At 43.3% G+C, this 14829-nt stretch overlaps 1 protein-coding gene across 1 annotated transcript; it reads left to right on the top strand.

The window, feature by feature from the left end:
- Window positions 1-6342: 6342 nt before the first annotated feature.
- On the top strand, window positions 6343-7846 carry LOC147630395 (UBP1-associated protein 2A-like). The gene has a single exon (XM_086810256.1). It carries the CDS (start codon window positions 6457-6459, stop codon window positions 7573-7575), a length of 1119 nt encoding a protein of 372 aa, XP_086666382.1. The 5' UTR covers window positions 6343-6456; the 3' UTR covers window positions 7576-7846.
- Window positions 7847-14829: the final 6983 nt, after the last annotated feature.

Here is a 14829-nt window from a genome sequence, read left to right as displayed (position 1 = left end):
GATGATGGTGCCACGCACAATTTCTTGAACTATGCATTAGTTAAGAAATTAAAGTTGCCGGAGACAAAGAGTTCTCATCGTTATGTGGTGTCCACCATTCAGGGGGATGATCACGATGTGTGGGATACTCTAGTACGGCAAGTGCCTGTGTTTGTGCAAGAACACACTATGGTTCTTGACTTCCAAGTGATGAATATGTCTCGTGCGAATGTCATCTTAGGACGGGAGTGGTTGTATGGGTTAGGGTCATCACTCAAAAGGAGTTATGAACATAATACGTTTACGTTTGAGGCCAATGGTAAGCATGTTTTACTTATTGGGGAACGTGATGTACCCCCAACACCACTCATATGTAATGCCGAACTCTCTTTTTTGGAGCATAGTAATCAAATAGAAGAAGTCTATTTTTGTTATTGTGTGTCTCAAACTAGTGGGTTTGATGTGCATGATGTTTCTTCTTCAAATGAATCTTCCTCAGCGATGCCTTCTTTCTCTTTACCTTCTTCTAAAATCTCTTTAAATAATCTTAAGCAACCAGTTAATGCTTTGTCTTTGCAACAACTGTTACAAGAATTTAAAGATATTTTTCCTAATGAATTACCAGAGGGTTTGCCACCCGAACGAGCTTTGCCTCATCGCATTGATGTTCCGGGCACCAAACCAATTAGTAAGCCATCGTACAGGCTTAGTGCGACTGAAGCAGCTGAGGTGGAACGTCAGCTTGCTGACTACCTTAGTAAGGGCTTCATTCGCCATAGTGCTTCACCATGGGCATCGCCCATTCTTTTGGTGAAGAAAAAGGATGGATCCATGCGCATGTGTGTGGATTATCGCTCCTTGAATGCGGTAACCATGAAGAACAAATACCCGCTACCTAAGATAGATGAGTTGTTTGATCAACTCAAAGGTGCGAAGTATTTTTCTAAAATTGATTTACGTTCAGGATATCATCAAGTGCGTATTAACGCTGATGATATAACCAAGACTGCGTTCCAAACTCGCTTTGGACACTATGAGTTTTTGGTTATGCCGTTTGGGCTTACTAATGCCCCGGCAATGTTTATGACGCTTATGGGTAGCGTACTAAGGCCGTACTTAGGCAAATTTGTCATTGTCTTTCTTGATGACATTTTGGTCTATAGTTCGACTTTAGAAGAGCATTTGGAACACTTACGAAAAGTTTTTCAGTTACTACGCGAGAATGCACTTTACGCGAAAGAAAGTAAGTGTGAATTTCTCAAGGATAGCATACAATACCTAGGTCATGTAATTTCTGCAGACGGAATTGCTATGGATGCTAGTAAGGTTGATGCTATTATGCGATGGCCAACACCTCGAAGTAAGGAAGAACTTCAAATCTTCTTGGGAATGGCAGGATTTTATCGCAAATATGTGAACGGTTATGCAAAGATTGCCGCTCCCATGACTGATCAATTGAAAGGTGCGGCAATTACCTTTCAATGGCGTGAGGAGCAACAACGTAGCTTTGATAAGCTTAAAGTTGCTTTGGCTACAGCTCCCATCTTGGCAATTGTGGATCCTCAAAAACCATTTGTGATTGAAACGGATGCCACCAGTGCTAAGGCAGTGGGTGCGGTTCTCATTCAAGATGGTCATCCTGTTGCCTATGAGAGCAAGAAGCTCAATCGTGCTCAACAAAACTACTCAGCTTACGAGCGTGAGCTCTTTGCCATCATATATGCCTTACGAAAATGGCGACATTACTTATATGGTGCGCAATTCGAGCTTGTTTTTGATCACGAAAGCATAAAGTGGTTTATGAACCAAACAAATTTGCAGGGTCGAAAGGCCAGATGGGCTGAGATCCTTCAGGAGTATGATTGCAAGCTACACTATCGCAAAGGACGTTACAATATTGTAGCTGATGCTTTGAGTCGTATGCCAGAGATTAATTCGCTGCTATTCACAGAGTTGAAAAGCGAATTGTTAGAATGTTTACGAGGCAAATGCAAGCAGGATTCAACATACTCAAAGGTGTGGAATCATGTTCAAATGAGGGGTCCCTCTCACTCAAACGGTAGTGTTTCCAGTTCTTCCACACATGGTTCTAGCGATGGAAAAACTTTTCCATCGATGATGGATACTTACTCCACAAGGGGAGAGTTTGTGTTCCATTGGACTTAGACACTAGGCGCCAAATTCTTTTTGAGTGTCATGATAGTCCAAGTGCAGGTCATGCGGGCATTCGCAAAACGTATGCTCTCGTAAGAAAGCATTTCTATTGGCCTGGACTTCACAAGGATGTTACTGACTATGTTCTGCATTGTCAGAAGTGTCAAGTGAACAAAGCAGAACGTCTTAAAGCTGGCGGGTTACCGCATCCATTAGAGATTCCTGACGAAAAGTGGGAAAGTATCTCTATGGATTTTATAACGGGCTTGCCCACAACGAATCGTGGACATGATGCCATTTGGGTAATCGTGGATCAATTAACCAAGCTTTGTCGGTTTGTGCCTACTAAGAAAACAGTTACAACTCCAGAATTGGGACGCCTTTTTGTGGAGAATGTTTACTGATTTTATGGCTTACCATCCAATATTATCAGTGATCGCGATCGCAAGTTTAACAGCCATTTTTGGCGAGCAGTATTCAGTAAGTTGGGTACTATGTTGAACCTTAGTACAGCTGATCATCCGCAGACAAATGGTCAGACTGAACGGGTTAATCAAAAAGTGCTGGAAGATATGCTTCGGGCATATGTCAGCAAAAAACAATCTGATTGGGAGTCTTATTTGCCTATTCTTGAGTTTGCTTACAATAGTGCAAAGCATGTCTCGACAGGCTTTAGCCCTTTCATGTTGATGTATGGTTTTCAGCCACGTTCACCAGTGTCGGTGGGACTGGCGAATGAGAAAATGAGTCAGGTTAAGGATTTTATCCAAGACCATATGGATATGTTGCGCCTTGCACGATTAAATGTTCGTCAAGCGCAAGATCGTTACAAGAAGTTTGCGGACCAGAAACGTAGGCCACTTCACTTTCAAGAAGGTGATTGGGTGTTTCTGAAGGTACCAGAAAACTCCACCAGTTTAAAAACGGGTCCCGTACCAAAATTGTCGCCCCGATTTTGTGGACCGTTTAAGATACTCAAGAAGGTGGGCCGAGTAGCCTATAAACTTGAGTTACCAGCACATTCCAAGGTTCATCCCATCTTTCACGTAAGCCGTTTGAGGAAACGCCTTATGGGTCATGAAAGGCCGGTGGATGATTCTTTCTTGGTAGAATATGTGGAACCCCCAATACTACCTCATGAACCAGAAAGAGTATTGGATTATCACATGTTACGTACTCGCCACCAAGTTCGGAAACAAGCTCTTATCAAGTGGAAGGACCGTCCAGAGGAAGGCTCCACTTGGGAAAACATTAGTGTGATGAGGAAATGTTTCCCCACTTTTGTTTTCGAGGACGAAAACTGTTTTCGAAGGGGGGAGTAATGTCAGGACTATGGTCCTACGGAAGTCGAACCCTAGCATAAGTTAATAGCTTTCGGAGTCTCGAGAGTATTATTAGTGCTAGCGGGGTTCAGGGGTTAATGGGTGTTAGGGTTTGGTCGATGTGTGTACACATCTAAGTTAGCACGGCTCTTAAGTAAGATGGGCGGCCGGGCTAGGAGGTGTGGACACAGGCCAGGGTTTTGGTATAAAACCCAACGAGAAACCCTAACTCGTCATTATATGGTTGGGAGGTGAACCGACTTCCACCCTCTCTTCTTCTCCACGCCTAGGCTATGGCGGCTTGAGGAAGACGCAGCCGTAGCGGAGGCGTTACAAAACCACTCCTAACTTCAAATAATCAATTAAACCTACTTTGTGATTGCAAAAAAAAAGAGCTCTCACTCACAAAAATCCCCATCTCATTTACTAACTAGCCTTGCCTATTCCTTCAGTTTTGGGAGTGCATCCTCTCTCAATCTAGGCAAACCCCACATCCAAACCCCAATTTGTCTAGGGAGAGTCACTAATCCAAAATCCTACATATTTGTGCCAAGTAATGGAGGCACTTGCTACTAGACAAAACATCTCCACCAAAGCGGTGCGGAAAGCATAGAGGCAAGCCTCCGAAGCCTCCAAAAACATAGTAGTATCATTTGCTAACTCAATCCAATAACTCCTATGTGCGAAGAGGCAGCCCGAGGCTTGAGAACCCTGGGGTAACTCTAAGAAATCTACTCATAGCCATTGCTAAAAGGTAAAGTAGTACCTCAAGAGTGGGAGATCTGAAAGCGCTCTTCACCTTGCCCCCCCTGCTATGATGTCGGCCTCCCTATACATACATGAGACCCCTTTGATCCACTCTTGGGAGAAACCCATCCGTGCCATTATGCCTTCCAAGAAGTCCCAATCCACTATGGCATAGGCTTTTTCTTCAAAGTTTACCAAAAGAATGGCAAGGGGCTGTTGGCTAGATTTAGCCCACTCCACAGCTTCCTAGGATGAAAAGATGTTATTTTAAAGATATCCTTCCTTGGAGGAAACCATTATGTGTATCATGAATAACTCTTTGAAGAATAGGTTGAAGCCTCCTGCTAACTTCCTTCGCTAAGATTTTGTAAGCAGAACCAAGCAAAGTAATGGGCCTCCAGTGTCTAATATTGGTCTTATCCACACCTTTTAGGACAAGGTGGATAAGACTTTCGTCATAAAAGGGGGCATCATACCAAAACACCACATCTCCTGCAGAGCAGTAGTAACATCATCACCAATGTAATCCAAAAACTAAAAGAAGGAAGGAGAGAGTCATCCCCTAGGCATTTGCCTTTCGAGAGGGCATGTAAAGCATGTCTCAGGTCATCCTTTAAAAAGGGCATACATATCATCTGTAAGCTTGGGCATGCTCTCCCAAAGTGTAGCACCTCTGTCCAAAGAGCGGGCCTTTGCATAGCCTGCAAGGTCTGATAAAAATCTAAGGCAATACTCCTCACCTTATTTGGATTAGTATGAAATTCTCCTTGAGAATCTTGCAAGCATCTCAAACTATCCCTATTGTGCATAGGTCCATGTGCTGAGAAAAATGGTTTGTTGCATCTGCCACCCATCTGTGACCAAAATGCATGATTAGCATATGAAATGCAAACTCAGCCCACCTATCCATGGCCACGTGTAACTCAGCTCTAGTAGTGGACAAAAGGTATGGGATCCAACAGGATGCAGGATGCTTCTCGTGTTCCCTTTGAAGTGCAACCAACCTATGTCTGATAATTTGCTCCTTGTCTAGAGCCTCTTCTTTCTTGGCCAAACCAACAGAATAATAGTGCTAGCTAGTCCTATCCACAGCCAAAACAAGCCTCTCCTGGGGGTCAAGATGATCACAAAGCCTCTAAATCTCTCTAGCCTCCATGGAGGTCTTGCATCCTAATAGAGAGAGTCTAGGATGCGGGCACGTGGTATACCCTTTTGGCTCCCAAGTTCCTTGATGCACAAGACAATCGAGTAATAATTTGATTCGGTAGTACTTGGAAAGATGGCAATAGAGCCTCCTCTATCTAGGCCCTAGTCATCCACATAAAATCTGTCCAACCGTGCAAAGATGCATCCATGCCCGCTTCTATGGTTATGCCATGAGTAAGAAAAGGAATCAGGTCTCCTCTGGAAATCATCCTTTGTCTAACAATCCCTGCCCATAGAGGGAAAGTATAAATCTCTCCCAGGAGGCTCACTCCAAGGGGAGTGTTCTACCCTCACGACAGCCACCCTTTTTATCCAATGGCTGCTCAACCATATTGAAGTCTCCTCCAGCAATCCAATCATCAACCGGGGATAGAAGATATGTGATGGTGCCCCAGACCCTCTCTCCCCATACAATAGGCACATAGATATTCCAGATACCCACCTTCAGTCCCTCCTTCATAACCTTAATTCACTGTACCGTAGCAAGTATGATAACACCATGGCCAATAACATGAGGCAAAGTGATGCTGACACAGATGCATACCCCACCTTTGGCTCCTTGTCCACTGGACGAAAAAGTGTGTCTAGAGAGGATCTTACCAGTTTTACCACATTGAAACATATCCAATTTGTGCTCGTGTAGAAGTAACACATCCATAGGTCCACCTTGGCTTTGTCTCTTTAGATGATATAATAGAAATACTGATCAGATTATTGTATGATTCCTATGATAGAGGCAATTTACTTTTTCTAAGGTGGGTTTTGATATACATATTTTGGAATGGGTAGAATGATGAATCTTTTGCTTTGGGAATGTGGACAAAAGGTTATCTTTGTTAGATAATTTCCTAAGAATTGGGGGGGTCCTCTCTTTCTCTCTCTCTCTCTCACACAGACATGAGGCTCCCAATCAAGATATCCTAGGGTCCCATGGGTCCCCCTCCTCGTGAATAATAACGTTTAGAATATGTATCGCGTTTAGTAAGTAGGAAGTGGGGTTCGTAAGGGTTTGCTGTGTCTCGGGTTTCTTCTTGTTTTCGCCATAGCCATGGACCACCTCAAGAAGCGCAAGGTCGAAGAAGAGAACGGAACGTCTCCCGACAGTGTCGTGTCGGAGGACGACATCGCACAGCTCGTGGAGCCTCTCTCCAAAGAGCAGCTCGCCAGCATCGTGCGGCTGGCCGCCCTGTCGCACTCCGACATCCTGTTGGAGGTCCGGAAGATCGCCGACGAAGACCCGGCCGCCCGAAAGCTCTTCGTCCGCGGCCTGAGCTGGACCACAGGCGGCGAAGTTCTGAAGCGCACATTCGAGAAATACGGCCCCGTCGAGGAAGCTGTCGTCATTACCGACAAGAGCACCGGCAAGAGCAAGGGCTTTGGATTTGTAACTTTCAAACACAAAGACGCTTCCATCCGCGCCCTCAAGGAGCCCAGCAAGAAGATCGAGGGCCGCATGACCGTCTGCCATCTGTCGGGTGCTGCCCGGGATCTGGCCGCTCCTGCCACCACCTTCGCTGGCTTGCCGCCTCCTCAGGTAAGCTCTGAAAGCGTCGCCGCCCGTAAAATCTATGTTGGAAACGTTCCCAAGACCATGCAGGGAGGCACCCTGCTGGAGTTTTTCTCACAGTATGGGGAAGTTGAGGAAGGGCCCTTAGGGTTTGACAGAGAAACAGGAAAGTGCAAGGGTTTTGCGCTTTTCATATACAAGTCATCTGAGTCTGCCAGGAAGTGCTTGGAAGAGCCCTCGAAGAAGATCAATGGTCATCAGGTGCATTGCAAAATGGCTGAGCCTCAGAAGAGCAAAGATGAGGGGGTAAACCTAACTTCATCTGCCCTTGGGTACGACCTCACAAGCCCAGCGGTCATTGCATCATACAACCCTTCCTTCATGCAAACTAGCACTCAAAGCCTTGGCCAGTCCCTTCTCCCACCAGCTGGTCTGTCTTCATATGGCCTCCATGGCCTTGATCCTCTGAGCTCCCGTGGTTCGTCGCTGCTGGCGGCTGATTCTGCATATGCCCCCAGCTCTGTGGCCTCTTTATATGGCCTCCCTGCTAGTTCTCACAGCTCTTTCCTCCAAGCGTCCCGTGTTCACCCTTCCTTAACGTCGATGCATGGTACTCAGGCCTCAGGGTACCCTTCTCTACCTCGCTCCTCCTTTTATTAACAAGTAACATCACTGGATGCAAGAGGGGCCACATGACTGCAGGTATTGATTGGACTGTTTTGTTCATGTAAGGATTTTGTCTAGTTTAAGCAGCTGTATTAGGCAGGGTGCGTAGTGATGGTATTGTCTCATTATTCTATGTTGCACAGAAGGTGAGAGTAATGAGGAAGACATTTTATGCCAAGTGCATTATCTTAGGTACTCAGTCAGTATTTTGATTCACTGTTAGTAATGTAGACATATGCTTTTCGTTTCACATAGCTACTTTCATTCATTTACAATGTGTTATCCTCTTGCTTTTACAAGTGTCTCCATGTGTTTGGAAGCAGGAGGGTTGATAAACCTCGCTGCTGAGCATCTTCTTGTGTACATGTTGTTAAACTTATGGGAAGCTACTGCAGATCTATCAAGCTAGCATCACTATATTGTGTTTTATGTGTTGCCATGTCTACTGTCAAGGAGTGCTTTCGTTGGTCTTTTCTGTCTTGATATGTGACTCCCTTTTGAAATACAACTTGATGTAAGGCAACACGCTCTGTATAGCTGGATTCAAGTGACCTGATCGAAGGTCTTTGTTTTGATTATCAAGTAAAATTTTCTATAAGTTTAGTATTTAAGTTGAGAACCATGGGAAGTGAAAGAGGTTTTGCAATGCACGGGAATGTGCAGGTTGAGTCTGACAGATGGGATTTGGGGAAGAAGACCTCACGCCTTATAGCTCATCAATCTAGCCTTTCTTATGTGTAAGCTCTGCATTAGGTTTCAAGGGAACCAAATGCAGAAAAACCTACCCCTGCCAATGCTGACTGCCACATCACAACAACAGTGTCTCATGGTCTCTCTTGCTCCTAAAAAGTCTACACCCATGTTCCTTGCACCCTGTGCCTGCCACCTCTGATGTTATCGGTGCTCCCAGGGCCATCCACCCTTGCCACTGCAGTTGCAGAGGTCAGATTCAAGAGTCTCTAGAGACACCCGCACAAACAGTGGATGTAGAGAGCAGGTACAAGGCCATAGTTGCAGCCCCTACACCATGACCCCCTCCTTCTAGACAAGGACTTGTACGTAAGATATGTAGTGTTACCACACCACATCAGTCACCATATGGCTACTTTGTAACTCTGTCCTTCATATAGTTATTTTGTTTCCATGATATGGACTTGTTGTAACCCTTTCAATCTCATATTGGAGACGTTAATTTACTTTTCCTGTCCGTCTGTCTGTCTGTCTACCAACCAACCAATGCCAACTTCCAAGTCTCGCCAAAGGGCATGCCTGATGGATTCTCTGGCTCATTCCTAGTCAAGAGTGGCTAAGGCCCGTGCTCTTTCCCCCTGCTATCTCTGATGTTGTTGCTGCATTGTCCGCCTTGGCTCCCTATGGTTTTACTGTAATAGCCTTTCTGCCACTGCAGCCTCTAATGGGCCTTACTAGGTGAAATTGCTGTCTTGAGACATGATGGGGTGGAGGCTGCAGTTGTAAGGGCTTTGGATGTGTGGCAGGTTGGGGCGAGATGGTAGAAAGCTAAATGCACCCAGTTTACAATTCAGGGTGCATGTATTAACAAGGGCTTGAGTGTGCAATAAAAAACTCACAAGGCAGGATGCGTGCTTCTATACTCCAAGGTAGGAGGTAGAAAATGGCTTTCCAGTTTGTCTTCTTCAACAAGTTGCAGGCCTGTATTATAAATGTGCCAGATGATATTTCTTTCCTGAATGCCTGTATTGTTCTTTTCATATTTAAGGTTTATGTCTCAACGAATATGCTTATGTCATTAAGGAACAACAAGGTTCAAGTCTGCTAGAGAAGCTCTGCAGTGCCTTGTAGAAGAGTCTTGTGTTTGAAATTCTGAGTTTTTTAATGACCTTTCCACAACCTCATGAAGGGTGTGATGCCTGAGGTGCCTCTAGCTTGTCTATAACCTTGAGAGCCTGTAGTGCTGACTCCTCTGTCACAGCTTTTTGACAGTGCATATACCCTTTTTTTGAGCGGCTTCCCCTTCAAAAGCTTTTTGTCAGGTTGCTGCAGCCTTTCTGCCTGTAGTTTCAGAAGGTGTTACACAGTGTTACTTCAAAAAAGAGCTACTCTCCTTATTGATGGTATTTCAGCATTATTTGGGCTGCTAATAGCGTGGCTTGACAAGCACAACAATTAAGCAATAATTGATGAGGTGAGAGGCTCTTATTGCCATGATCGGTCAACTTGATACAACGGAATCAAGTAACAAAAAAGGTGAGATACTCCTTATCATTCTAGAATGACAAGTATCGTTGCTGGCTTGCTCGGCTAACTACAATGTAAAGAATACAAAAGATTCATGCGTTCATCCAAAAGTAGAAGAAACCATGTACACCATTGTTCTTGGAAGAAGAATGATTACCAATGCCGAGCAAGCACACCCAAGAAAATGGAGCGGCTTCACTTTGAAACTGATCAAAACTGAGTAGCTCTACCTTGTTGAGTTAGTTAATTTGAAGATACTGCTTTTTAGAATGGGTGTAATATATTGCTTGGTCTAGTAAAGGCTACTTTGTCACGTGCATGGATGTGCGCGTGCCAATGTGTCCAAAAAAATCTGTTCTCATGTTACAAAAAATTTTATTGGATTTTAATGATTCAAGAATCGTCAATTGATTAATTCAAATTCTTTTTTGTCAAATTAGAAAATTATAATTGAATTCGTTTTGTTTAATATATGTAGCATTATACAGAAGTATAGTAATGTTATATGGGATTGATGTAAATCTAATGAGATGCATGGTTTCCAACATTGACATCTAGCTTAAACCTATATCAAGAGACAAAATACATATCACCATTCAAAGTATGTGAATAGCCTAAGATGGGAAGTGGTTCGAAAAGCCTAATTCTTTGTGATATTTGCCGTATCCTATAGTTTGCTTTCTCAATTCCATACAAAGCGTAGTACAACTTGACTGTTGTGAGGGCTACTTGAAGCATGAGCACATGCGTTTTGTCAATAATCCCTATGAAGATGAATATGTGTTTGCATGGTATGCAAACAATCTTCCTCTGTGTAACATGAGGACATGAGTATTTTGAAACTTTGTTTTTGTTATGGAGTATATCAGTTCCTTCTCAAAAGAAACTAGCATGTGCGAATTGAAGATGCGCATCTCAGTTGGTGTGATGATGTTTTTATGAATGACTTCTTGCATCACAAGTTTGCTTTACATCATGTTGTTGAAGTCCTTGTTAAGTTTGGATCTTCACTTGACCAACTTACCATTGCTATGGGTGGGATGAGCATGACCAGCTCTAGGTGTACGTAGCATTTCTTGACATGGTCTAACTAGGTTTAAAGTGGAATCATTTATTTCTCTTTTTGCCAACCATTTATTTCTTGGGTTGCTATCATTGGCCTTTGTATTTTGACATCCACCAAGGAACCAGGAACAATTTAGAATGCTCAAGGTTTATATTCCACTGCAAGGAATTGACTATTCTACAATCTTTTGTACAAGAGTCATGGGACTAGCCATCCCATGGAAGCGAGGGAGTGTCATCAATCCAGGCCGTTGAGATTGAACGCAAATTCATGGACTATTTATCAGTGAAGGAAATCAAAATTGAGTACATGGATATGTATAATGTGTCTACCATAGTCAAACATTGACATGGATAATTGGACTACACTTGGAACTGGTGTGAAAAGCAAGAAATTGGTGTCAAAACTAAGGAAGTGTTTGTGCATTCATTTGTTTATTTGATTTATGCTTGTAAGCATATATGTGTATATGTGCCAAGGGTCGAGGACACCTAGTTAAATCCAAGGACGAGCATGTGTGCATGTGTTCGTGTCTTCTAACATATAACGGAAGAGAATTATGCTAGGAAACTCCTGCCTAAGGGCAACTCTACAGGTGCAAGGGTGGGAGTATCTGCCAGAGAGGTCAAACCAAAGGTCACTTTATGTGAAGGGTGAAAACGATGAGGGTAAGATGCTCCCCAAAGCCAAGCACAAGAGAATAGGAGGACATCGTTCCGCATGAAGAACCATGTCTCAAGAGCCAGAGGGAGAAGAGCTAAGCCCACATTAAGAAAAAAAACCTGAGAGAAGCAAGACTTAACAATTGAGGACAACTGTTTAATAAGTTGGGGGGATGCCACCGAAGCTTCAAAACACAGGCTGTTGATATGCAAAAATGCAACGTGCAAAAAAAGTTTGGGATTTTTTTTAAAAAAAAGTGATGTGTTGGCACTAATATGTGGTAGGATAGTACCAACGCAAGGTCACCTTACATGCTTGGAATGATGCGACTAGATTTTTGAAAGAAAAAGATTAAAAGCTTTTTAAATACTTAAAAAAGAAAAGCTTTTACTATTAAAAAGATGCTTTTGGACTATAAGTGAGTCTTAAAGTGCTTTTCTGCTTTTGGACAAGAACTATAAATTCAGCTATTCTTTCATTGTTGAGACTTGTAAACGGATAAAAGAGCTCTCTAGCTCTAAGAACATGTACTCAAGACTCCTTCAAGGGGTTTTATCTAATATAATTTGGAGGGGGGGAGGGGGTCGGCGCAAGGCTAGTTCGACCCTTAGTGTGGTGTATTCTCTCTCTTTTGTTTATTTTTAAATTTTCTCAAGGTTTTACGCGTGAAGAATTTGTTTTCTTGAAGATAACCTAAGTACCCGTGCCATAGCCCTCACAAAGGCCTGTTTCAATAGTATTAGAGCAAAGGTTATATCTCTCTCCTACGAGGAATAATGATCTTTACACATGGTACTTTTGCTTTTTCTTCAAGAAATGGAAAGCACTAACCACCAAGAAGAGGACTAAGCCACCAAAAGTGGAAAGCAAACCCAAGAAGACCCACACAGTCAGAGAAACTATGACCAATTTGGACACTATTCTCCAAGATCTCGACTTGATGAGAATTTTTAAGAAACTATCTAAGAAGATCAAGCGAATGAAAAAAGGGGATGAGCAACCAACAAAGGAGGATGTGGCTGAAAATCAAAAGTCTTCATCAAAGAGATCACCCAGTCCTCCACCTTCTCGTGGAAGGAAGAGGAGCCATTCCAAATCAGCCCACTCTTATTGTGGGAAAAATCGACATGGCTGGAAAAGGTCAAGGAGCCCATCTTTTTCATCAAGCCTTCCCTCTTCCTCTTCCTCCTCCTGCTCCTCATCTTCTTCTTCCCCTTCTAGGTCACCCTCTCCATGGCATGGAAAGAAAGGTAAGTGCAAAGACAAGGAGTTCAAAGGAGGAAGGACGGTGCAGTTTACACTATATGATGGAGCTTATGGTTACATAGACAAAGTCCTCACTTTTATTTGCCAATTTGATATTGATTTTGGTTCAGAAAACTATTCGAAGTCATCAAGATTTACATGGCTACTTTACATCTTACAGAGATAGCCAATGCATGGTGGGGTGCACTCATGGTTGAGGGAACATCTCCCAAGAAATGGAAAGACTTCAGAAGGCAGTTTTATGATTAGTTTTTACCTAAGAAGTTTGAAGATGATGTGCACCTTTTATTGTGGATGGAAACAAGTGAGACAATTGATCACTGCACAATAAGAAAATTTGGGATGCATATCTCAAGATTACTCCTTTTAAAGAGATTTCTGAGAAGTCTAAGTTAAGAAAGTACCGGGTTGGTTTGCATGACAACATTCGAGATTTTGTGAATGTATATTCGAATGATACCATCCAAGATTTGATGAATTTAGCTTCAGCTCTGCCAAGGTCTACATGGCAGACAAACCAAGAAAAATACAAGTATTGGATGTCAAAAGTCTTATGTACTGAGAAGCGTAAGAACTCCAAGAATAGGTTTCAACCTATGAAGCCGAGGGGTATTCAAAACTCCTACAAAGGAAAGCACAACTTGACCAATGAGCAAATAGAGGTCTACTGTAAGGAAGGGAAATGCTTAGATGTGGCAAAGAGGGGCACATGTCGGCCCAATATCTAGATCATCCTAAGGGGCCTAGAGAGCAAGTAAAGTCCTAGGAAAAGTCTAAGCTAATGGTTGGTGGGATTCTCGATGTATTGGGTAACACTTTAGAACTTGAGACTAGAGAGTTATGCCTCTCTTCGGTGAAAGTGTGGGACAAGAATGCTCTAGTATTGTTTGGCATGGGAGCCACAGATAATTTCATTTCCATAGAGCTTGAGGAATAGTTGGGTTCATCACTATAGGATGTAAAGGGTAGAAGAAGATGTCTTGTGGATTAGTTAATACTAAGTCTCCCCGCAAAACTCCCATTATTATGGTAGGGTCAGCATCTCTTTCAGTATTTTGTTTAGTTAGGGTTAGTTCTCCTAGGCCTATCTCTTCAGATAGATTTATGTCATACTGAAGTAAAGAGAGTGTTAGTGTAGACAAAATCAAGGTGAGAGTTTGTAGAGGGGCCTAAGGAGTTACTAGCAGTTGACCCAACTCGGAGGCACGCTCAAGGAGGAGGCGGAGATCATCGTTAGGCTCTGGCCGCCGCTAACTTCTATCTTGGATCCCCAGCCGACGCTCTAACTCTTGTAATCGGGTCAGTGTTGCTGAGGAGGTTTGAAATTACCATTTCTTGGACCATCCTTGCAGCATCTAATTCCTCGAATCTTCTGGTTGCATCCTCTTGGGCATGCCTGGCCGTTGCTTCTCTTTCTTGAACTTCGGTGATTTATTGGAGCCTTTGGGCAGCTAGCCTTTGAATGTTGTGTAGTTGTTGTGTAAGATCTGCCATTACCTCTTGGTGGGCCAACTCTTTCCTTTGTACTTCGACTTAGCTTGCACTTATTGTGTCGTTAAGTGTTCTAATCTTTTCTGCATGGGCCTTGTTTGTTTGTTCCCTCTCTTGTTTGTTTGCATGGGCCTTGTTTGTTTGTTCCCTCTCTTGTTGTAAATGAGTTGCCCTCTCCTCCGCCGCTGCCTTTAGTTGTGAGGTTAACTGATGGATTTGGCTTTGCAAGTCTTCTTCTTTGGCCCTGGCATTGGTTTGGAGCTCCTATATTTGGTGGGCATAAAGTGTAGTGATCTCATTGGTGTGGGTGACCTCTTTTTTGAAGCTGCTCCTTATCTTGTTCTAATTTTGCCCTGAGGTCCACATTTTCCTTGATTCTTTGCACAATCGTTTGGCTAAGGACCATGTTATTGATTTCCAGGGTTTTATACATGTTCTCTTGTTCCTCCATGGCCTTCAAGTTCTTCATGAGTGATTACATCCTCGTGGTGGGTAGCTTCAGTTGCTACCAAGTGGTCTTTTGATGTTTGCACTTGTGTGCATGC

This window comes from Cibotium barometz, chromosome 16, assembly GCF_041138505.1.
Source record: "Cibotium barometz isolate CiBa-2024 chromosome 16, ASM4113850v1, whole genome shotgun sequence".
Lineage (NCBI taxonomy): Eukaryota > Viridiplantae > Streptophyta > Polypodiopsida > Cyatheales > Cibotiaceae > Cibotium > Cibotium barometz.
The sequence above is the reverse complement of the archived record's forward strand: the minus strand, read 5'-3'. Positions and strand labels throughout refer to the sequence as shown.